This window comes from Poecilia mexicana, unplaced genomic scaffold (genome assembly GCF_051168715.1).
Source record: "Poecilia mexicana isolate PSO_F unplaced genomic scaffold, ASM5116871v1 scaffold_22, whole genome shotgun sequence".
NCBI lineage: Eukaryota > Metazoa > Chordata > Actinopteri > Cyprinodontiformes > Poeciliidae > Poecilia > Poecilia mexicana.
The window spans coordinates 25,036,680-25,059,356 of record NW_028263391.1 but is presented as its reverse complement, the minus strand read 5'-3'; the positions used below and the strand labels follow the sequence as shown (position 1 = coordinate 25,059,356).

The 22,677-nt window shown below is 41.0% G+C and overlaps 1 protein-coding gene across 1 annotated transcript; it reads left to right on the top strand.

Moving 5' to 3' along the window:
* The first annotated feature begins 2,137 nt into the window (after positions 1 to 2,137).
* Positions 2,138 to 22,520, top strand: kcnk10b (potassium channel, subfamily K, member 10b). The gene is made up of 7 exons (XM_014995838.2): positions 2,138 to 2,668; positions 8,967 to 9,382; positions 17,024 to 17,138; positions 18,720 to 18,880; positions 19,091 to 19,283; positions 19,360 to 19,502; positions 20,765 to 22,520. Exons 1-7 carry the CDS (start codon positions 2,614 to 2,616, stop codon positions 21,413 to 21,415), a joined length of 1,734 nt encoding a protein of 577 aa, XP_014851324.2. The 5' UTR covers positions 2,138 to 2,613; the 3' UTR covers positions 21,416 to 22,520.
* Positions 22,521 to 22,677: the final 157 nt, after the last annotated feature.

Below are 22,677 nucleotides of genomic sequence, written 5' to 3'. Positions count from 1 at the left end.
TAATACGTTACACATGTAAAAACACGTGGGCATCAAACTGCAGGGCAGAAAACAATATTTGGGTAATAATTTCTCACACTTTTAGCAATCTTTTTAATTTAGAAAAATCATAAATAGACAACAATTTTGGAAGTATTATTAGCACATTTTAACTGAAACCAGGTAAAAATAATAGTAATTCAGTAAATCTGATAAAGCTTACAGCTCCAGGGTTGAATGGACGCCCTTCACTGTGAAAAACATATTCACCTGCTTACACATTTCTTCTGTTTTTGCTTTTTTATTTCCTTTAAATGATTCAAATGATACTGATTTTAATACATGACAGAATCTGACAAACATACAGAAATCAGTTTTTAATGGTTTCATTAATTGAGGTAAAAATCTTTCCAAACTCACCTGGAAACACATAGAAATATCAGTGAGGTCATTTATTATTACCAGATTGTTTTAAATGGTATTTTCCCTTTTTATAAATAAAATCATAAATTGCAAACTGTTTTTGATATTGATCTTTGTCTGATACATTAGTAACATTTTATTTCATTTTATTGATGCTGCGCTCCCTGTGAACCTGCTGGCCTCGTGGCGGAGCGGGCCGGGCGGGAACTGTCTGCCAGCATCACACTTTTACTCCCACCATGTTCCCTGATTTGTCTCACTGACCTATTGACCCCTTGTGTCACTCACAAACAGTTGGTGAATTATAATTATGACAAGCAAGACAGAGAAGCAAGGGTTTATGAAAATTATGTTCAGTTTTTATAAACGTCTTATTTTTGTTAAAATGTGGCTTATTTGTCAAAGCTAAATGATCATTTTAAAATTTCCATTCAGGAATTTTGTTCAAACATGTAAAGCTGCTTTAGGTGCTTGTAAACAGAGCTGGATCCATGGCATCATCTGAAAGTTAAAAAATAAATATTGTGTGAAGTAAAATCATAGAAAGCAATTTAAGAAAAACAAACAACAAAAAACAATTTCTAATAATTTCTAATAATGAAATAAAAACTGTATTTTCCAGTTTGGTGTCTTATTTTATGAGCCTTTATTTTACTTTTGGACATTTTCAGTTCACTTGTCTCTGATCTGGTTCCATATTTTCTTCAGATTAATGTGTCCAGAGTTTTATAACTAACTTTATTAGTTCTACCTCTTGGAGCGTTTTGACCCAAAGCAGACTTCAGTGTTTCGTTTTGATGTTGATGTCGAACATTTGGAATAACAGTTATGTGTTTAAATATATTTATCAATCAAATCAAAGCAGGTTTTACCTGCATAAAAGCAAAATTACATCAATATGAAAAGATGTTCAATATTATTAAATTCCCTGATGCACTGACAGCCATTTATTAATATCTTAACAGTTTGTTATCAACATATCCTGCTGCTATGTGATCTTGATCTGAAAAGAAAAGAAAATGATTTTGATACTTTAAACAATCTGTGGCTTTAGAATAAAATGATTTTTTTAAAATAATTTGAATAATAAATTAAACTCAAATCAAATTGGACTGTAAGTTCAGTTTGTCTGACTGGACTGGTTGAACACACATTGCTCTTTACAATTTTTATTTTTATTTATTTATTCTTTTCTTTCTTTCTTTCTTTCTTTCTTTCTTTCTTTCTTTCTTTCTTTCTTTCTTTTTGTAAAGTGTCTTTAGACGGCCTTGTTGTTAAATGGCACTTTAGAAATAAACTGAATAAATGTAAAGACAAATTGTGTCTCAGATGTGCAAACAGGGTCAGAAATGAACAAAAAAACAACACATCATAGTTTTTTATTTAATTGAACTGAAATCATATGAAGCCCATTAAATTTAAATAAAAGCATCCCAGTGAAGCGGGGCTCCCCTCAGGCTGACAGCAGCTCTGGTTTAATGCATCTTCAGGAGTATCGACAGAAGGTCTGATGGGTCACAGAAGGTTACCGGTTCTTATCCATCACCCTTCATTAATAATTCACCCCCCCCCCCCAAGCTCCACATGTGAATGATGTAATAGTGTGTCTGCTGATGATTTGGTGCCGCTGCGCGCCATGTGCTCATCTCCCGGCTGCCAAATGAAGACAAGATAATCCTGGTTTGTGGACAAATAAAGAGTGAGTAAAATGTTACCGCATAGATTTAAATAAACGCTGGTGGGAAATAAAAGTGATGCTGAGCTTGATGCGGCTTGACGGAGAGGCAGGTGGAGTCGTGGCTGCTGGGAGGGAGGGCGGAGAGCAGAGCATCCTCCCCCGTTGTTCCTGCTGCTGGTGTGAGCCGTGCGTAAAGACGCGTACATAGACACGCTCCTTCAGCTCGAGTTGGACCGGACCACTGTTCCAGTGCGACACGGGATGTGGTTCGGACCAGCGAGTGGTGCGGCACCACGGGGGAAGGCATCTGAAGCAGCCTGTCTGAACACACCGCGGGGGTGAGGAGGAGGGGGAAGCAGCTCCAGCGGAGAGGCAGACAATGCGGCTGGTCGATGCGCTCATCGCTGCTCTCTGAGAAAATGGACACGGAATGCGTCGTGACTTGATTTGATTTCTTTCTTTCTTTTTTTATTTTGGGATTCGCGCTGAATATTTTTCCTGCACTCCCTGGTTACTAAGGAACCAAATCAAAGATGAAATTTCCAATAGAAAACCCGACGAAACAAGTAAACTGGGACCCAGAGCAAGGTTGGTGAATCCATCATTTCCTCTTAAATCCTGAGTTTGCTGCCAATTCCAGAATGTGTTGATATGAAAGGCTCGTCTCAGCAGCAGCAGCAGCAGCAGCAGCTACCTGCAGCACATCCGCATTACATTCTTCACACGCTTGAACAGTTCTGCTCTGTTTCCTGTTGCTGATTTGTCTTTTATTTGCACTGACAGTCTGAATCATGCAAATGGGTGTAAACAGCAGAAAGGTGTTTGTGACAGCCAGATCTCCATCATTCCTGTTCTTAGTTGTGCAAAGCAGCATTGATGGGAAAGTCAGAACAGCAGAATGTCTGAGACACGAAGCTTTTCAAAACAAAAGCATGAAGAGCTACTTTCCAAATTCATCCAAAAGACATTTCATTTCATTTTTAGAGATACATAAATAATATTCATTGAACATATCTACATTTCAGTTAAGCATATTGGTTCCATTCCAGTTCAGTTCAGCTTATTTATATTGTGTTAATTATCTACTGATGTCTTAAGGCACATTAAAAGACAAACAGGTCCGATTCATTTCAACTGAAATTCACCATCAATCCAGTTCAAACCAGTTTCATAAAAACTGGATTCAGTGACAAACTGTCAAATCAGACGTAAGGCACTCTGATCCAGTTTATGATAATTTAGTTTTATGTTCTTTTAGCCCCAGCAAAAAGCATAAAGTTATTTAAGTTAATAACTTTTCAGTAACTTTTAATCACAAGCCAGAAACCAAGCAGAACCAAATGATCCGAAGAAATATTTCAAATGAAATGATTTTTACTCATGTCATTCATTTTAGTGACAAACGTATAATTTCTACAGAATTAGTCCAAATATATGTAGATGAAATGTTAATATCTGTCCTCTCTACAGAGATTTTAATCGATAAAATCTCTGAAACAAGTTGCACAAATTATATTCATATAAATGTTCATCTATATGTAAAGATTATACCAATTTAGCAGATAAAATAAATATAACTAAATCATTTAAACCAGTTTTAAAAATGTGCATATCAGCTCAATATGACATTTTAATTAATTACTAAGGTACTCGTTTATTTGTGAGTCTGAAGTAGTAATAAAGTTTTAAATCTCTTCAAAGCAAACGGTGTGAAAACTGCCAGATCTGCAGCTCAGAGGAAAAAACGGCCAAACAAACGATCAGCTTCCTCTCTCACCTCTTGTGATGTCATCGACTGGACTAAACATTTGATGACTCAAAACAGAATCAGCTTTTTAATTTCTTCAGTTTGTCTTATAAAAACTTTACATCATGTGAAACCTGACAGTAAAATTATTTCTTCTAAATAAAATAGATAATTACATATGAATGTAAATACATGTAGATAGTGTCCCTTTTATCCTTACTTCATTCCTGTAAAGATTTTATATTTTTATAACTTATATATGTTTTAACCAGATTCCTTGTTAGTGCATTTTAAATATTTGACAGCATGACTTTTATTTTGAAAAACTGCTTTTACCGGAAGATGTAGGCGTTCAATAGCAGCTTGATGGCGGATTTTATGAGTTAAGCAGCTTGCTGCCATCAGGAATCACAGAACCAACAGAGAACCTTCAGAGAACCAACAGAGAACCAACACAGAACCAACAGAGAACCAACAGAGAACCAACACAGAACCAACACAGAACCAACAGAGAACCAACACAGAACCAACACAGAACCAACAGAGAACCAACAGAGAACCAACACAGAACCAACACAGAACCAACAGAGAACCAACACAGAACCAACACAGAACCAACAGAGAACCAACACAGAACCAACACAGAACCAACAGAGAACCAACACAGAACCAACACAGAACCAACAGAGAACCAACACAGAACCAACAGAGAACCAACAGAGAACCAACACAGAACCAACACAGAACCAACAGAGAACCAACACAGAACCAACACAGAACCAACAGAGAACCAACACAGAACCAACACAGAACCAACAGAGAACCAACACAGAACCAACACAGAACCAACACAGAACCAACAGAGAACCAACACAGAACCAACACAGAACCAACAGAGAACCAACACAGAACCAACAGAGAACCAACACAGAACCAACACAGAACCAACAGAGAACCAACACAGAACCAACACAGAACCAACAGAGAACCAACACAGAACCAACACAGAACCAACACAGAACCAACAGAGAACCAACACAGAACCAACACAGAACCAACAGAGAACCAACAGAGAACCAACACAGAACCAACACAGAACCAACAGAGAACCAACACAGAACCAACACAGAACCAACAGAGAACCAACACAGAACCAACACAGAACCAACACAGAACCAACAGAGAACCAACACAGAACCAACACAGAACCAACAGAGAACCAACACAGAACCAACACAGAACCAACAGAGAACCAACAGTGAACCTTCAGAGAACCAACAGAGAACCAACAGAGAACCAACACAGAACCAACACAGAACCAACACAGAACCAACACAGAACCAACAGTGAACCTTCAGAGAACCAACAGAGAACCAACAGAGAACCAACACAGAACCAACACAGAACCAACACAGAACCAACACAGAACCTTCAGAGAACCAACACAGAACCAACAGTGAACCAACACAGAACCAACACAGAACCAACAGAGAACCAACACAGAACCAACACAGAACCAACACAGAACCAACAGAGAACCAACACAGAACCAACACAGAACCAACAGAGAACCAACAGTGAACCAACAGAGAACCAACACAGAACCAACAGAGAACCAACAGTGAACCAACAGAGAACCAACACAGAACCAACAGAGAACCAACAGTGAACCAACAGAGAACCAACACAGAACCAACAGTGAACCAACAGAGAACCTTCAGAGAACCTTCAGAGAACCAACACAGAACCTTCAGAGAACCAACACAGAACCAACAGAGAACCTTCAGAGAACCTTCAGAGAACCTTCAGAGAACCAACAGTGAACCAACACAGAACCTTCAGAGAACCAACACAGAACCAACACAGAACCAACAGAGAATCAACACAGAACCTTCAGAGAACCAACACAGAACCAACAGAGAACCAACACAGAACCAACAGAGAACCTTCAGAGAACCTTCAGAGAACCAACAGAGAACCAACAGTGAACCAACACAGAACCTTCAGAGAACCAACACAGAACCAACACAGAACCAACAGAGAACCAACACAGAACCAACACAGAACCAACACAGAACCAACACAGAACCAACAGTATCCAACTCTTATTTCAAATCGTTTATTAAAACTGTTTAAAGAGTGAAACAGGAAAAGCAGAAACCTGCTGGAGTTTTACTTCAACCAGCTCCAACCCAGAGGTTCTGCAGGTCCCATCAGAACATCCGATGGGATCAGCTCCTCCACCATCAGCTCCTCCACCTCTTCCATTATGGATCATCATCTGTGTATTGTCCTTCCTCCTCTCTGGTCAGAGAAGCGCAGTGTGAGGCCAGAGGAGTGAAGGCATCTAATGGCATGAAACACTTTCCCCTCCCTGCTTATCTAATTTACAGGAATCAATGTGAAGCTGTTTCAGTAGCTCCAAATGATTTTACAGTAATGGCACCTTCACCACCAGGAAGCCAGACGGTGTTATGTTCGCTGCAGTTTGGTTTGGACTGCAAGTTGTAGTTTGGGTTCTTAGTTTACATTTATTTTTCTAAATGTCATAAAACATGGCTTCCTATGGTTTCCTGGTGAGCCGCAGTTTTTCACCTTCACTTTCTGACAGTTGATGTTCCTTGAAGACTGCCTCATCTAAGAGGTATTACATAAAAAACGAAGTAAATAAAACAACTTTTCCTGTTTTTTCATTGTTTATCACAGTTATCACCCACAGTGATATAAACGTTAGTTATCCACTTCCACTGATTACAGAACATTTACATTTACTGCTACATTTGGCCCTGAAGGTTTTAATCTCTCTGCAAATCAGTTTATTGGGAACATTTGGAACTGCTCAGCTGTTTGTGATGAACAGATTACCCATCAAGAGTTTAAATGTCTAAATAAAACTAATCTTACAAGAATTATTTCCAAATTCATCACTAAATCCTATTTTCAAGTCACTCATTGCATGAATTATCCTTGAAAGAAAAACACTTGAAACATTTTTAGTGTTGATAAAAATGTTTTATTGTAAGCCTTAATTAAGAAAAGAGATTGCTGCCTTACACAAAAAAATTACAAAAAGTCAACTACCTGAAAATATTCAGTTGGAAACATATTTCTTATGTTTAACATTGATGAGGCAGTAGCTACGCCCCCTGGTGGTGAACCAGGAAGCTGCGAGCCGCCAGGCTCCTGAGGTTGTCCAGAACTGATTGCATAAAACCTGCAGACTTGGTGGCTTCAGCCGAGGTTTCAGTTTCCACAGGAAGGCCGACGGCGCCGTGCTGCTCACCAACAGATCCAGACCCAGAAGAAAAGTCAGCTCCAGCGTGTTTACAAGGCATTTACACACAAACCCAAGGACGAGATGATCTGAGGGTGTTTTCCCCATGTTGATCAGGACTCTGCTGCTTTTTCCTGTGCAGCTTGTTGCAGCATTTGGTATATTTCTGCCCGTAAACGTAACTTTTAGTGAATAACTAAAACGATTCCTCCGTCAGAGATTGAGACTGTTCTTGGACGTTCTTGATTCCTGGTGGATGTTTGGCTTAGAGTTGCATTAAAGCAGAACCGTTCTTCCTCCAGTAAATCCATTTCTCATCCGACCCTCCAAGTGGAGATGAGAAGCGTCTCAGACAGCCGCCGCCCTGAGGCGCTCCAGCCGGAGAGGTGTGGGTGTTTGGGTGGAGGCCAGAGCTCTGAAGAGCTTCATAAGCCAACACATTTAAAAGTTTTCTAAATTTGGTTCCTTCATGCTGTGGCTTGTTGACCTGCAGCAACATCTTATGCATTTATTAATACCTAACCCAGCAGAGTGATGTTAGTGGGAACATTTCTTCATGAAATGTTTGGAAGATCTGCTGTCAGCTTAGTGAACCAGAGAGGCCTGTCTGCATGAAGGCAGTGCTGTGGTCTCATTCATTCATTCATTTCTGGGACTTTAATTAATTAATCGTATTTCAATTGAAAAACTTAAAGTTCATCTTTCCAGAATTTCAGGAAGTCCTGATCATTAATGGAGCTTCTCTAGAAATCTGGGCTGTGCTCACTGACATTAGCGTTAGCTGCTACAGGCTTAGCATGCTATGTCATGCTTGTTGATAGGCTAGCTGTTTTTAGCACAACTTCAATACATCAATAGTCTTTTCCATCGTCCAATCAGATCGCTTAGAGGAATTAACCCTCAGTGGACCAGAGAGGAGGCGCTGCAGTTCGTCGTTCCTGGATGTCGCTTGTGCATCAGAACAGACCAGAAACACGATGCAAATTGCAAACATGTTAAAATTTATTAATTATTTAATCAAAATGAACGTGTTAAAACCCAGCCGGCCCCACTTCAGTCAGAACCATTTCATTGCCATGAACGACTCGCCGCCATTTTTAGAACTTTTTCGTCATTCTGTGAAAACCAAACGGAGGACAGGAAGGAGGATCTGTTCTCTGTTGATGGACAAGCACAAAAATTGGTTGAGGTGCAAACAACAACTTTGGTTTTTATTTGCTTTCTACCTGTGATCCCCTGACACAGTGGCGCCCTGGGTGTGAGCCGTATTGCCCGTATCAATAACCCATAGCTGAGTGTAAATGATTGTTTTGCTCGGTTTAGTTCTGTTTCCATATTTTTCGATCAGAACGTTGTTTAATGCTTTCCAGCATGATTGAAGCAGAAGTTGATGTTGAAGTTAATCTGAAGGAGGGCGAGCGTAACGTGGATAATACTTATTTTTTCCTGATAGCATTCCTCTGCAAGAAGCCGTCTATTTTCCGCGAGTGAGCAGAGAAAAGCTTTATAGACCTTGTGAGTGGGGATAATAGAGATTTTAATGGCTGTAATGCTCTTATGTCTGTATGCAGTAATGTATCTCTAATTATTAAATCTGAACCGCAAACCATTAGAAATGGTTTAGTTAAACACATGTCATTGGTTTACATTTTTAATTCTACATGTCAACAAGCTGTTTACCACAAACCAAGATAGATGTGTCTGGGCTCTGGGATCGTTTCGGCAGACCAAAATGCCTTTGCATTCACTTTACAGGGAAGAAAAAATCTCCAGATTTCTTGTACTTTTCCTCCAGGCCATGGAAATGTTTTCATGTTCCGTCTGTCCAAATAAAACTTAACATTTCTTCTGGTCTTGTTTCCTAGTGGCGGTCCAGACCCACTTGGTGCCGCCCAAAAAGATGCAGCCAGGCATGGTGAAGTCCAGCCTGGTCCATGCCAGCGTGGCCACCATGCAGAACCCGATGGGCTACGACCCGCGGGCCAACGGCCACTGCGCCCTGCCGCGCCTCTCCATCTCCTCGCGCTCCGCCAGCATGGTGGCCAGCCTGGACGCCAGCACCGACGGCTCCATCGCGGCGCTGCAGTCCGTGATGAAGTGGAAGACGGTGATGGCGGTGTTCGTGGTGGTGGTCCTCTACCTGGTGGCTGGAGCTCTGGCCTTCAAGGCCCTGGAGCAGCCCTTTGAGAGCAACCAGAAGACCAGCATCACCCTGGAGAAGGCCTCCTTTCTGGAGAGGAACCCCTGTGTGACTCCCACCGAGCTGGACGCCATCATCAAGGTGGGTTTGGATCTTATCCATGTTGCATCTAGTCTCCAACAGATGGGCTTTCAAAACGCTTCAGGAGTTGGAGAGCAAGTCAAGTTCTTCAAGGACAGAATAACTTACTCAGTGAAGGATAACCCCTTGACCTTTAACCTAAGGGAAGGGAGAGTCATGGAACAGCAGGCAACAGAAACCAATGATTTTGTACCAATGAACATAACCTGTGTTTTATCAGTTTAATCTGAGGAATCTTGAGGTAAACCAGCATTCAGTTTCATTTGAACGGTAAAAGAGGGAAGTCAGAGAGACGATTGAGGCCCTAAAATAAAGTAGAGTTGGGTGTAAACTTCACTGTAACCAAATTTATATCGACTATGCAGCAGAAACTACCAAGAGGAAAGAGATGAACAAGAGGGGGCTGAGGACAGAACCTTGAGGATCGCCACTGTTAACTGTAAACTAAGACAAAATGTTTGTCACCATATCAGGCTGTGACAGAACAGGTGAAGGCAGGAAGTGTTGCAGAATAAAAGCCTAAAGAACGACAGGCTGCATGTTTATGTGCAGATCAGGGATGGAGGGAAAACTATGGAGACAAACGACAAAATACAGAGGAAATAAAAACTACAAAACTAGAACAGATGGAAATAACACGAGCAACAGCCACAAAAACACCAGAGATCAAGATGATAAAACTCTCCTAATTCACTTTTAATTTAATTTGTGATTAAAAACAAAATGTTTCACTATGAATCCATTAGCCTATTTTCACAGTCTAATATTGTGTTTCTACGCAGCATAGCTAAAATCAGCCTGGAGTTTATCTCACATGTGGAAGATCAGTGATGAGATTCGCTGTAAATTAGTCAGACGTTGTTTTGGAGGCTGAAATGTCAGAGGAGAAATCTGATCTGAAGTGTCTGTTCATGTTGACATTTGTCATAAAGGAAAATGCTGGACAGGTCAGGAGAAGAAGAGGTGATGTCTGCTGTCCTCTGTTGGCTTAACATCTATACATCTGCTATATGAGAGGCTAACTTCAGGTTTATTTAATCACTGTTTGGAGAATCTCAGATCTTAATTCCAAAATTTAAAGATCAATTCTACATTTTTGCAGCTTTCTGAACTTGAGTGTGATTTCTGAGGATGTTCTTGTCAACTTCAGAAAAGTCTCGCCTGATCTGACTCTGACTCTCCGCCTCGCCTGTGAAACCTGAGCAGAGGTGTGTGTGTACCTGTTGTTTCCTTCAACACGTTCTCCTGTCTGCATTAGTCACAGTTTGGAAGTCAAATGTATTTATATCCAATTCAAGGTTAGAATTAATTAAATTGATTCCAGAGAAAAGGGACAGAATGATCCAGAGTTCAAGCAAATAGAAAAAGTTGCTGGGATTTTTCTGACTTCAAGTAGAAACTCAACCAGTAATTTATCAGCAGGACTTGAAGTTTCCCTTGTTGTCAGTTCATAGTCCAGGAAACAGAGACCGAGTTCAGTCAGGATCCAAATTAACCGTCCATTTAACTGTTTTTACTCTGTCAGCAGCAGTGATATGAAGCACAGCAGTGATTTATTCTGTTCTCTGGCATTAAACTGAATCATCGTCCAGGCTGAGGGTCACTGCATCACCATGACACGCACAAGTGGAAACGGGAATGGGAAAATGATTTGAGATGTGCCGGAGTACGAAGAGCAGAAAGTTTACAGGTTCAGGCCTGAAGATCAGCCAGACTGCAGAAACCGTTACAATACGCTGCAAAAAACCCAGGAAGGAAAAAGAACCCAGCAACAACAACAACCTTATGTAACAACCAGGCAGTTCTCAGTCTGCAGCCCAGTCCTTGAACTAACCCAAACGGGTCGGTGGCGCTCATCTTTCCACCAGAATAACTCCATTTGATCGCCCACTCTGTTCGGCAGAGCCTCTCTCCCTCTGCAGCTCATCCAAACTTTATTTGGGATCCGTCCTTTTTCTGCACCACATTCCCTTTGCTGTACTCAGCCTTTCAGCCACTGATGCTCCATCATGAGTTTTTGAAAAAATCAATGAAAGTACTCCCTAAGAAGACGTGTGGAAATGAAAACCTTTAGCGTGGCGAGCCTGGGGTCCAGAGGAATCAATTATTCATTGAGCAGATCTGCAGACACAAACCTCCTGGAGTGAATCACAGCCAGCAGCGTCTTCTGGACAAATCAGCTCAATCTCTACTTCAGATTCATGCCATGACAGAACCAGTCTGAAGGAAGACTATCTCAGTGTTCAGTGGATTTATATATTTGAATTCTGAATGACTCGGTTTCTACCTGATGAACAGCAAACCGTAGCAAGCCTGAACTTTTAATGTGTTGTTATGAAATGACAACATGGATTTTCTTCAGAACACTTTCTATTTCCCCATGTCAAAGTTTGAGTTTCCAAACTTTACAAAGTGTTTCAAAAGAATGTCACAGTGAAACCACCATAAAGATTTGGAAAATAGAAGGAAAATAATGAATTACTCTCAAACTGCAAACTAAGAGGAGAAAATAACGCCGATCGAAGATTCATTCATTTAACTGCAGAAAGAACAGAAACAAGAAAAAAAAGAAACTGAACACAAAGAAACGAACTGAGCAGGAAAAGATCTGCTAACAACCAGGAGCGTATCTAAGGGTTAACTGTCCTTAGTGTATCTCCTGCCTGTCAATCTGCTCAGCTGGAGGGAAAAATGCATCCAACATCCAGAGTTTGCTCCTGTAAACACTGTGAAAATCTTTGGTTCAGAACACAAATAGAGAATCGTTAAAGCTGCATTCATTTTAAGTTTGTCAGTAAAACGCATCATTGTTCAGTTCAAAGTTCTCTGAAGTTTGAGCTTTGTTAAGCTTGACTGGCAGCAGATTTATGATTACTGCACAGGTGTAATAACGACATGTTCACTGATGGAAAGAGGAAGAAAGTGAATATCAGTCTTTCTGAATAACAAACGTATTCCTAATAAACGTCGGAGCAGCTCTTACAGTAGCAGAATGACTCAGTTTTATGTGTCTGCTGTTTGAAGAAAAGGCCTGCAGGACCTGCTGCTTCACACGTACATCATCAGAAAGTCGGCCTGCTCCTCTTACAGCTTTGGTTATTAGTTATCTGTTCGTGCTCCAGTCGCTCAGCGGAGAGCTGGCAGCGGCGACGCTCTGTTGTCAAACTGTTCTGGTGGAGAAGTTGACAGGAAAATGGCAACCTTGGGAAGCCTGTGTGGGCCGATCTATCAGGACGGCAGCGCTCGTTAAGGCTCGCCGCACAGCGTGTGCTGACTTAATGCGGCCATGCGCGTCTGTTGACCTCGTCACGTCTGCTCCGGTACCGGAGATGCCCACTCACCCACTGGGTGCCACAAACACTGCAGCCCTAATTGGCTTTGGTTGATGACTCACCGCGGCATTATGTCTCTGGCAGCAGTTAGGCTCCATGTATTGATGACTCACTAATCTGCAAATAAACTTCTGCATTCACCGGATTACTGCAAGTAAAAATACATCAGAAACACTCTAGCATGCCATGAATTATGTAACATAAGAGAAAAGTGTAACAGGTTGGGCTTGTTTTTATTTCTAAGGATTAGCTGCACAGAATGCTGCAGAGGAGGGATTAAGCCTTAAAGTATTCGTTCAGAATTTGTTCTTTAATAGTAAAACCACCTGTTATTGTTGTTGAACTCAGTTCTTGGTTGTAGCATCAAAGATTTCAAGGTGGTTTGGGTCAGTGTTCAGGTGTTACTGATGTTGAAAGTGTTGCAGAGCAGAGTTGTTGGCAGCGTGTCAGAATGCAGCAGGGGGTGGAGAGCGTGAGGAAGCTGCTGCCCGGATCGCTGCTGTCACCCGCTGAGGGGAGGAAACGCCGCTGAGAGGATGGAAATCTGCAGCGACGGTCTGCTCTCTAATGATCTGCAGCGCAGGATGAGAAAACACATCAGCCAGCTGGAGGTGGCAGCGTTTCTGCACCTGTAGAGAAACCAAAGCAGGCCAGAACATTACGGAGAAACAAACAGTTTGGATAATTACCAAATTCACAAAGTTTCACATCAGACAAAAATAACCTCAAATGAGTTTGAGACTTTTCAAACCAATCTTGGTCATTTCACACTCGACTTCCTCCGGTACAAAATGAGACCTTGTGTTGCTTTTATATCCACCAATTCTCACCTGCAAGGTTTCTCAAATGCTTTACATAGTTTTTATTAAATCTCATAAACGACAGGGTGTCAGCCTTACAGGTGATTTTCCTTTGATTATTCTAGTTTGTCTGCCACCAAATAATAACAATCCTGGCTTGTGGACAAAACAACATCAGATGTTTCCCCACCTGATAGCCCGTTGGACCCGGTTCTACAGGAACCAGAACTCCATCATCTGCTCCACCTCCGGCTGCTGTGGTTCTGAGTCAAACCAACCTGTTCCCCTCCTGGCCTGTGGGGGCGCTGCACCAAGAACCACTGAAGGAAACGACAGGAAACCTCTGAAGACACTGAGAGCAACTTCCTTCTTCACCAGATGGAAACAAGATGGAGGATTTTAGTGGTTGGAGGATTTCTCTTTAGGCTAAAGACCAGGAGCCATTTCTGCTGCTAGCGCTAGGCTAGCATATTTGTTTTGGTTGGATTTACCCAGAATGCCCTGTGCTGTAGTCCACTTCCTGCTTTTGGAGCGGCCTCTGCTCCGCTTAGCTTTCACATGAATTCAAACCGAACTTCAACCGAACCCAGACTGAGGTTTGTAGGCAGACACAGATTTGGGTCTAAAGAACATGAAGAATTGTGTCTGAAGCATGTGTGTTGCTCTGAATAGAGCATCATTTAGGCATAAAGGCTGTGGCACTCACAGTGATCTGCTGTGGTGTGACCAGGTATGAAGCTTCTGGAATTATCTGACTGTTCAGGAATGAGATTTCAGTGAAGAGACTTCAAGTGATCAAATAATTATTAGCTGAATTGATTAGAAAGGAGGTGAAGCTGAGATTCATATTTAGTTACAAGCATCCAGCATCCCAAGGAGAGGAATGTGTCTGCTTAGCTTAGCTTAGCTTAGCTTAGCTTAGTTTGAGTTGGAGCTTTGACTCTGTAGCGGTGGCGTCCATGTGGCTTCTGCACGGCCTGTGTGGAGCTGACAGCATCATTGTAGACTGGCTGAACATCTCTGTGTGTGTGTGTGTGTGTGTGTGTGTGTGTGTGTGTGTGTCTGCAGCGTTGTGTGGAGCTGTGTGCCAAGATGAAAATGACTGTTTATATTGATTTTAGATGTAAATTAATGTCTTAACAAAACAAATATTTGTTTTCACTATTGATTTGAATAAATTAGCCGTTATTTGGACAACCTGATACTTGCATCTCAGACAGATCCTTTTTTAGTGTGGTTGTAAAAGTTATGGGGCAAAAATAGAAGTCCTTATAAAATATTCAGACACATCGAGCAGCTATGTATTTCTGCCCCTCGACTCTAAAATTAGGAAATGTTTGGCTTTTTTGATAGGATATTTTCCCTCATAAATGATTAATGTTTATTAAAACCTCAAGCATTTTGGAAGCGATTATTTTTAGATTGAGTGGATGTTGTTAGTTGGGTTGATGCAGCTGAGGTGAGATGGTGAGTAAGCAAGTCCAGCAGCGTGTTTGCAGGTTGTGTTTTGCCGTTACTGCTTGGAAATGTGTGTCAGAAGAGTACATGCATATTTTATTCTAACGGCTTGCAGCTTTCAGAAAGCTTGAGTGAACAGATTGGGGGTTGCCCTGAATGAAGAAGCCGCAGCTGAAAGCAGTGCTGAGAGCAAACAGTTTCACAGTGAACATCCACTCGGTTATTTGCCCCCAGAGGCAGAATATTACCGAGCACATGTATATGGAAATTATAAAATAAATGCTTTTCTCATCTAATGCCCATAAAGACAGAGATTATAAAGAACAAAAGATAATAGGTTGATGTTCCTGGGTGCATAATGGAGCCCAGAGGGAGATCATTGAGAAGAGATGCTGTAACTGGTTTTCACTCTATAATATGTGGACGAAACAGAAAAGACCAACTCTGACCAGCTTTGGTTAAACAGGAACATGGAACAAGATCCTGTCTGAACACAAGACTCCATAAATATTGTTTATTTCTGAAACAAAGAAACTCCCTCAGATTTTACAGTCTGTTGATTAGTGTCACAACTAACATAACTTTAAATTATTTGAGTACAAGATCAAGAAAAACTCTTTCTGCAATTCTTTTATGGACTAAATGGACTATGAGTAACAGAGCAGCTGATAGAGGTCACATGACCAGGTGTGCTAACCTGAAGCCGCAGCCTGAACTTCTGGAAGGTTCCTCCTGACTTTACTCACATTTTAACTGAGCTGTTTAAGTTTGCACTGACACTGGGCTGAGTCCAATACGCCCTTTAAGACTGATCCTTGCAGCTCCACTTCTGATTCCTACTGACTGCATTTACAGGATCACATTAATCTGCAGTATGATGCTAAAAGCCTTGAAATAAATTCAGTACCATTTTACAGCCTTTTGTTCAGTGAGACTATTTTTCCATTTGATGAAAAAATAGATAATTCTGGTGTTTTTACAATAGTGTTACTTATTGTAAACCATTCCTACCAAACTAATAAAAATTCAAATTCTCAACCAAAATGAAAAAACAAATCAAACCTTTGACTTAAGTACATTTATTAAGGGTTGGAGGAACAAAATCCATGTGCAGAAATAATTGTTTTACAACAATAGCCCCAGAAATCCCTGGGGCTATATGTTTTATGAGTTAATATAAATTAACTCATAAATTATGAGTTAATTTATATTAACTCATAAATTTTAAAAATCCTGATGTTACTATTTTAACTCTACAAGGTTCCACCAGATTAAATGTTTTAATCACCTTCATATAAAGTTTTATTTATTTTCATTTTTAAAACATTTTTAGACTTTATTTTGTCTAGAAGTCTTTTTCTATGAAGTGCATAATGTGACGTTTTGCATTAACACATATTTATGGATTAATGTAACAAACTACAACAGTAGTGCTGCATTTCACCTTTTACACCAGCTCTGCTGCCAACTAGTGTAAAATATGTAAATTCAGGAAAAATACAAAATAAAACCAAAAGAAAAAAAACAAGAGGGTCAGATTGAAAAGTTAACTCATAGATAAGTATGGTGGAGGATCTATGATGCTGTGGGTTGGTCCATTTCATCTGGAGTTCTCTGAGATATGAGGGCAGTTTGAACTCTGGGAACTGAACCCAGCAGATAGAAAACCAACCTTCTTCCATGAATGTTTCGGTCTGCAGACCCAGACTGAGCCGAGCTGAGGAGCAGAGAGGAGCAGAGCGATGACTCCAGAAACATCTGGAGAGATGCCTGAAGATCTGTCTGGTTGCTCCAATTAGAAAACTCTGAGCCGTCCTGTGGGGAAACAGAGGTTATAAACAAGGTCAAAGGTGTGACAGGATCCATGCTGAGGGTCATGTGTGAATATCTGGGCAGAGTCTGTCTGGGAGCCCGGCGCTCTGAACCGTTTCTTCTCTATGACTGCTGAGCTGCTCATGTTTAGCCATTTTCTCTCCCTGTGCTTTGATCAGAGTTTATTTCTATATAAATCTTGAGTTTTGATCAGTGTCCCTCCTCCCTGTTTCCTGCAGCATGCGATAGACGCTGTGAGCGCAGGAGTGAGGCCTATTGGAGAAACGTACAACTCCAGCTACTGGGACATGGGCAGCGCCTTCTTCTTTGCTGGAACGGTCATCACCACCATAGGTAGGAGGCAGAGAGGCTCTGCTCAACGCGTTCATGCAGCCTCAGCCGTATGCCGAGTCAATAAGATGTCAAGTTTAATATTAAACCTCACATAGAATGTAATAATTACTTTGCAGAACATTTTTTAATGTATGAATTTTAACTTGTTCATTTCTATTAATTGCATAAACTTTAGCATGTAAAAATTTTAATGCAGTTATCAGAATTTTATTAAAATACATAAATCCTGAGCTGGAAATTTTGTGTTGTGTTTCTGGTACGTCTGTAAATCTGACGCACGGTCTGCTGGCAGCAGTGATGGATAATAAAGCTGCTTCTCTCGGCCCACTGAGGTTCATTTCTGCTTCAAAACGATCCAACTGGATGCTAGACAACAACATTGTTGTGTTCAAGTTGTGCTAAAAGGAGCTAGCCTATCAGCGAAGGTCATAAACCACAAGTTGATATAAAACAAAACATTTATGAAAATAAATTTCATTCTTCCCATTTTACAGTAAATGTTTTTCTGTCCTTTCCAGTTTTATTTGCTGTGGTTGAATAGATGCAGTAAAATCTCAGCTGACCTGGCTCTCATTATTATTCCCGGGTGATTTGAACGACGGCGCTCGCTCCTGGAGCTAACAGCCTGTGAAGCTCAGCATTCTCATAATTGCTTAGAGAAACTGCTGACATAAACATGTTGTTTTCTCACGACGAGCCGCCTTCCTGAAACAGCTTCTGCTGCTTTTACACAAAACATGGAGACGATTCAGAGACCATTTAAAACACCAACATGAGGTTCATCAGACATGAGCTTTTTCTTTCAGCTGCCTTCATGGACAGAGCTTCACAAAATCCATTCATCACACCACTTGTTACTTCTGACAGGTCTTATATATCATGTCATAGATAAAAGATAATATTTCATTTATTAAAAAACATTAGTGAACATTCAGCATCATAAAGATCCAGGAACGGAGCAGCAGGTCAGGGAGGAAGTTCTGGTTTAAAGCAGGCTCAGTTTTACTGCAAACAGCAAAAACTTTTAGTGTTTAGATGTTTACAGCCGCAGAGAAAAACCCCAAAAGAGTGAAAATGTTCCAGAGTACCAACTCAGTGGTGCAAATACTAACAAACACTTTTCACTTTATTATCTATATCATTTTCCTTTAGTTTCACATAACTTTTTGCAAATCATTAAAATAAACCAAAATTTGTCATCTTAACGTAAAAAATGTGAGTTTTAAGTAATTCTGCCAGCTGCTGCTTTAAAAGTTTTGATAATTTTCCTAAATGTGAGAACCGGGTTTCAGTGAGTCAAAGAAGAAGAAATCACGCTGCCTCCACCGTCACTGATTCTTACCTCACTGTATCTCTGTATGTTACAGTAAAGTCATTATTAATGCAGTTTCCTTTAAACCTAATTACAGTTGGAGCTTTTCCATGCACTAGGAGGTATTGCATAAGGCTATCGATTGATTGAGTTACATAAGAGAAGCTTGATTGAGTCTTCCTCCTCGTCTTTCGCGCCAGCCTTCCCTGCTCTTCTCTGCGTCTGTTGTGGGTCTGAGCGGTTCTGAAATGTTCTCCTGTTCTCCACAGGTTATGGGAACATCGCTCCCAGCACGGAAGGCGGGAAGATCTTCTGCATCCTTTATGCCATCTTTGGCATCCCTCTCTTTGGCTTCCTGTTGGCCGGGATCGGAGACCAGCTGGGCACCATGTTTGTGAAAAGCATCTTGCGAGTTGAAAAGATATTCAGGGTGAGGAGTGTGTTGTCTTTGTTTTTATCAGTATGTTTTTTTAGCTCTCAGAGGAAAAACAACCTATGTAATGATGCCCAGTGTCTGAAAACTGCTGTGTTTATGTATCACTTTATCTTTTTAAAGGATATCCAGTGTGAATCTATCATATTTGAACCTTTTAATAATCCACGTTTTCCTAGTTTCTAATCTCTTTCTTGGTTTGCTCAGCAAAAACACAGACAGATCAGTCAGACGAAGATAAGAGTGACGTCCGCCCTCTTGTTCATCCTCGCCGGCTGCATCGTCTTCGTCACCATCCCTGCTGTCATCTTCAAGCACATCGAGGGCTGGACGACGCTGGAGGCCATCTACTTCGTTGTGATCACCCTCACCACCGTGGGCATCGGCGACTACGTGGCAGGTCGTCCCACAGCTGCAGCCGTTTACTGAAGCTGCAGGACTCAGGTCCTCTAACATCGCTTTTGCTCCTGCTGCAGGGGGGAATCGAACCATCGACTACATGAACTGGTACAAGCCTCTGGTGTGGTTCTGGATCCTGGTGGGGTTGGCGTACTTTGCTGCTGTTCTCAGCATGATCGGAGACTGGCTGAGAGTTCTTTCTAAAAAGACCAAAGAAGAGGTGAGCGTCCATATTTCTGCATCTTCAACAAGCCTGGTGTCGCTTTCCTACACAACTCAATTCTCATTTCCCTTCAATGCTCCATCTGGAAATTCTCTCATTGAGCTCAATTTCTCAGAATGAATTTCAAACAGGCGAATCAAAGAACAGAAGGAGTTTTGAACAATGATTTTGATTTCATAGGTCAGAGAGAAGCATTTCTGACTGGGTAAAACCAGATCCAATCGATTACAACTCTCCAGTCCGCTTGGCGTTCACATATACATACAAACCACATCAGAGTTCACTTCAACCGAACCCAGACGGAGGTTTGTAGACGGACCAGAGTTCGTCATTTTGGTTCGACTGTGTATTCACACCTCCATAAACGACCTGGACTTTCTAGAAAAACATTAATAATTAATAACAAATGGATTAAAGCGGACTAACCCATGGATGCCATTTGTAGAGGGACACAGTAAAAAATTAACAGCAGTATTTTATTTTATTTAGCTTGTGATGGACAAGAAATGGGAGTTCATTTCTCAGTCATATTTTCTGAATGTCCGATTCCCAAACTCTAAATATTTAATTCATGTAATATTTACTACAGTAATCTCAAATTAAATATTTAGTTATGAGCAAATTTTTTTAGTTAATAAATTGAATATTTAGTTTGTTAACTAAATAATTAGTTCTAAAGTAAATATTTATTTTCCAAACTAAATACTTAGCTCAGACCTTAGTAACTAACTGGTAACTAAATACTTATCTCCCCAATTATATATTTAATGTGAACATTAAATGTTTAATTTAAAAGCTAAATTTTGAGCTTGTAAACCATGTACACTGCTCAAAAAAATAAAGGGAACACTCAAATAACACATCCTAGATCTGAATGAATGAAATATTCTCATTGAATACTTTGTTCTGTACAAAGTTGAATGTGCTGACAACAAAATCACACAAAAATCATCAATGGAAATCAAATTTATTAACCAATGGAGGCCTGGATTTGGAGCCACACACAAAATTAAAGTGAAATGTTCCCTTTATTTTTTTGAGCAGTATATTTTGTTTGGAACGCTGAGATTTATAAAACTATGAATAATATGGTGAAATTAATTCCTATTTTTTTTCTTGCAGGTCAAACCAAACAAAACATTGTTTGTATTTTTTTTATTGTGTAAACACTTTTATTGATGATATTGTGATTTGTTCAGATGAACCTCTATGTGTGTAATATACCTGCTGTTCTGATCGTTTTGGTTTTTCTGTTTCAGGTCGGGGAGATCAAGGCTCACGCTGCTGAGTGGAAGGCTAACGTCAGAGCGGAGTTCCGTGAAACGCGACGGCGCCTGAGCGTGGAGATCCACGACAAGCTCCAGCGGGCCGCCACCATCCGCAGCATGGAGCGCCGCCAGCTGGGCCTGGAGCAGCGCGCTCACTCGCTCGACATTCTCTCTCCAGAGAAGCGGGCGATGTTCGCCAGCCTGGACGCCGGCCGCTTCAAGACTTCTTCCCAAGAGAGCATCAACGGCAAACTGAACAACCTGAGGCTGAAGGGCGCCAGCGAGACGTACGACCAGCAAGGCAGCGAGCAGACGCCACAGACTGCGTCTTCCTCGGAGGAGAACCTCTTCAACCTGCGCTTCGGCTCGCTCACCAAGCTGGCCCGGCGCAACAAGAACCGCGACCTGTGCAGGAACATAACCGAAGACTCCCGGCGTACCAGCATGGCCATCAATACGCCCATGCAAGGGGAGGAGAGAACGGGCGAGGATGAGGAGCCAGACGAAGAGAGCCGAGAAAAGAAAGAGGAAAACATCAGCCTGACAAACCTGTCGCAGTACGCAGCGGAGCGCAGCAAGCTCAACGGCCTCACACCGACACATGCCAAGGACAGAGAGAGCGATCAGATCTCAAATGCATGAACACTTCAGCTGCAGACATAGACTGTAGAAAGAGACGGAAAGAAAGTCGGACTGAGTCACAGGGAGAGTTCACAGTCCTTTGAGATGTCAAGAAACGTGCCTTTTCTGTTTCCTATGCTTCGACTGGAACCGTTCCCATCAAATTCAGTCATCGTGCCATAGCAATGGGAAGAAAACCTGCTGCCAAAAATGAATCAAAACAAACATCCAGAAGAGCCTGTTGTTCGATTACCTCATTACATATGTTGCTGTAAAATGGGCTACCTGTGATGTGACCTGAGCTGTCACACTCGGCTCTGTTGTCTTTCAGCCCCGGAGGCGCTCACGAGTCGGCCATCTGTTCACACTGAATCTTATTTTTCTCTCACACTGTGGGCGCGACAGCCAGAGAGCTAGATTCTTGTCATTCATCTCCAGAGACATTATCGATCATTTTGTCATCTCATACCGTGGTGGCTGTTTATGGGCCGCCGGCTTGCTGTGGAGGGACTTCTACCTTAATGACTGCAGTTTGGAGGGTTTTGGTTTTGCTGGATCAATAAACAACGCTAGTAGCTACCTAGAGGACATGTACAATTATCCCTACATTGTATGTGGCTTTGCATATGTAGCCTAACAGTAAAAAAAACAACTAAATATTAAGATCTGTGATGAAAAAAAATGAAAACAAACTATACACAGTGCATGGTTATTAAAACACAACCATAGCAGCTAGCTGGAATAACCTAAAGAGTTACAGCTGTTATAATGTTTCCTTTTTCGTGAAAAAATAAAATGTTTGGCTTTCACTCCTGGTTTCTGCTCATCCACAGTAAAACTAATGTGTTTTTGTAACGTCTAATTGTGAATTAACACAAACATCCAAACAGCTCCGGCATACTAAGATTGTCAGCAGCCTTTATTGTACACAGATTTTTTACACTTTTTTCAATCTGCCTTTTATTTCTATCAGGATTTGACATGTCTACCTTGATTCTGTTCATGAATGTGATGCTGTTAATTTTTATACTCACTAGCATGTTTGCATCTGTGTTTCCTTGTTTTTCTATCAGCTATACACCTCGGTTTTGTGTATTTTCCATTAAACTGTAACATGAACAAAAAATAGTGATATGAAGTGTTTAATTTTTAATAAAAATGCATTTTTCTACGCTAAACTGCTTTCTCACCCAAATCCCTAGTAAACATACAGTTTTATATGTTTCATATAGGTTGAAAAGCTCAGTCAGTGAGCCTACATTTATGAATAAAAAATATTTTTT

Coding starts and splice junctions, on each gene's coding strand:
- kcnk10b (XM_014995838.2), top strand. CDS start 2,614: ATGAAATTTCCAATAGAAAACCCGACGAAACAAGTAAACTGGGACCCA. Junction 2,669..8,966: donor AAACTGGGACCCAGAGCAAG/GTTGGTGAATCC, acceptor CTTGTTTCCTAG/TGGCGGTCCAGACCCACTTG. Junction 9,383..17,023: donor AGCTGGACGCCATCATCAAG/GTGGGTTTGGAT, acceptor TGTTTCCTGCAG/CATGCGATAGACGCTGTGAG.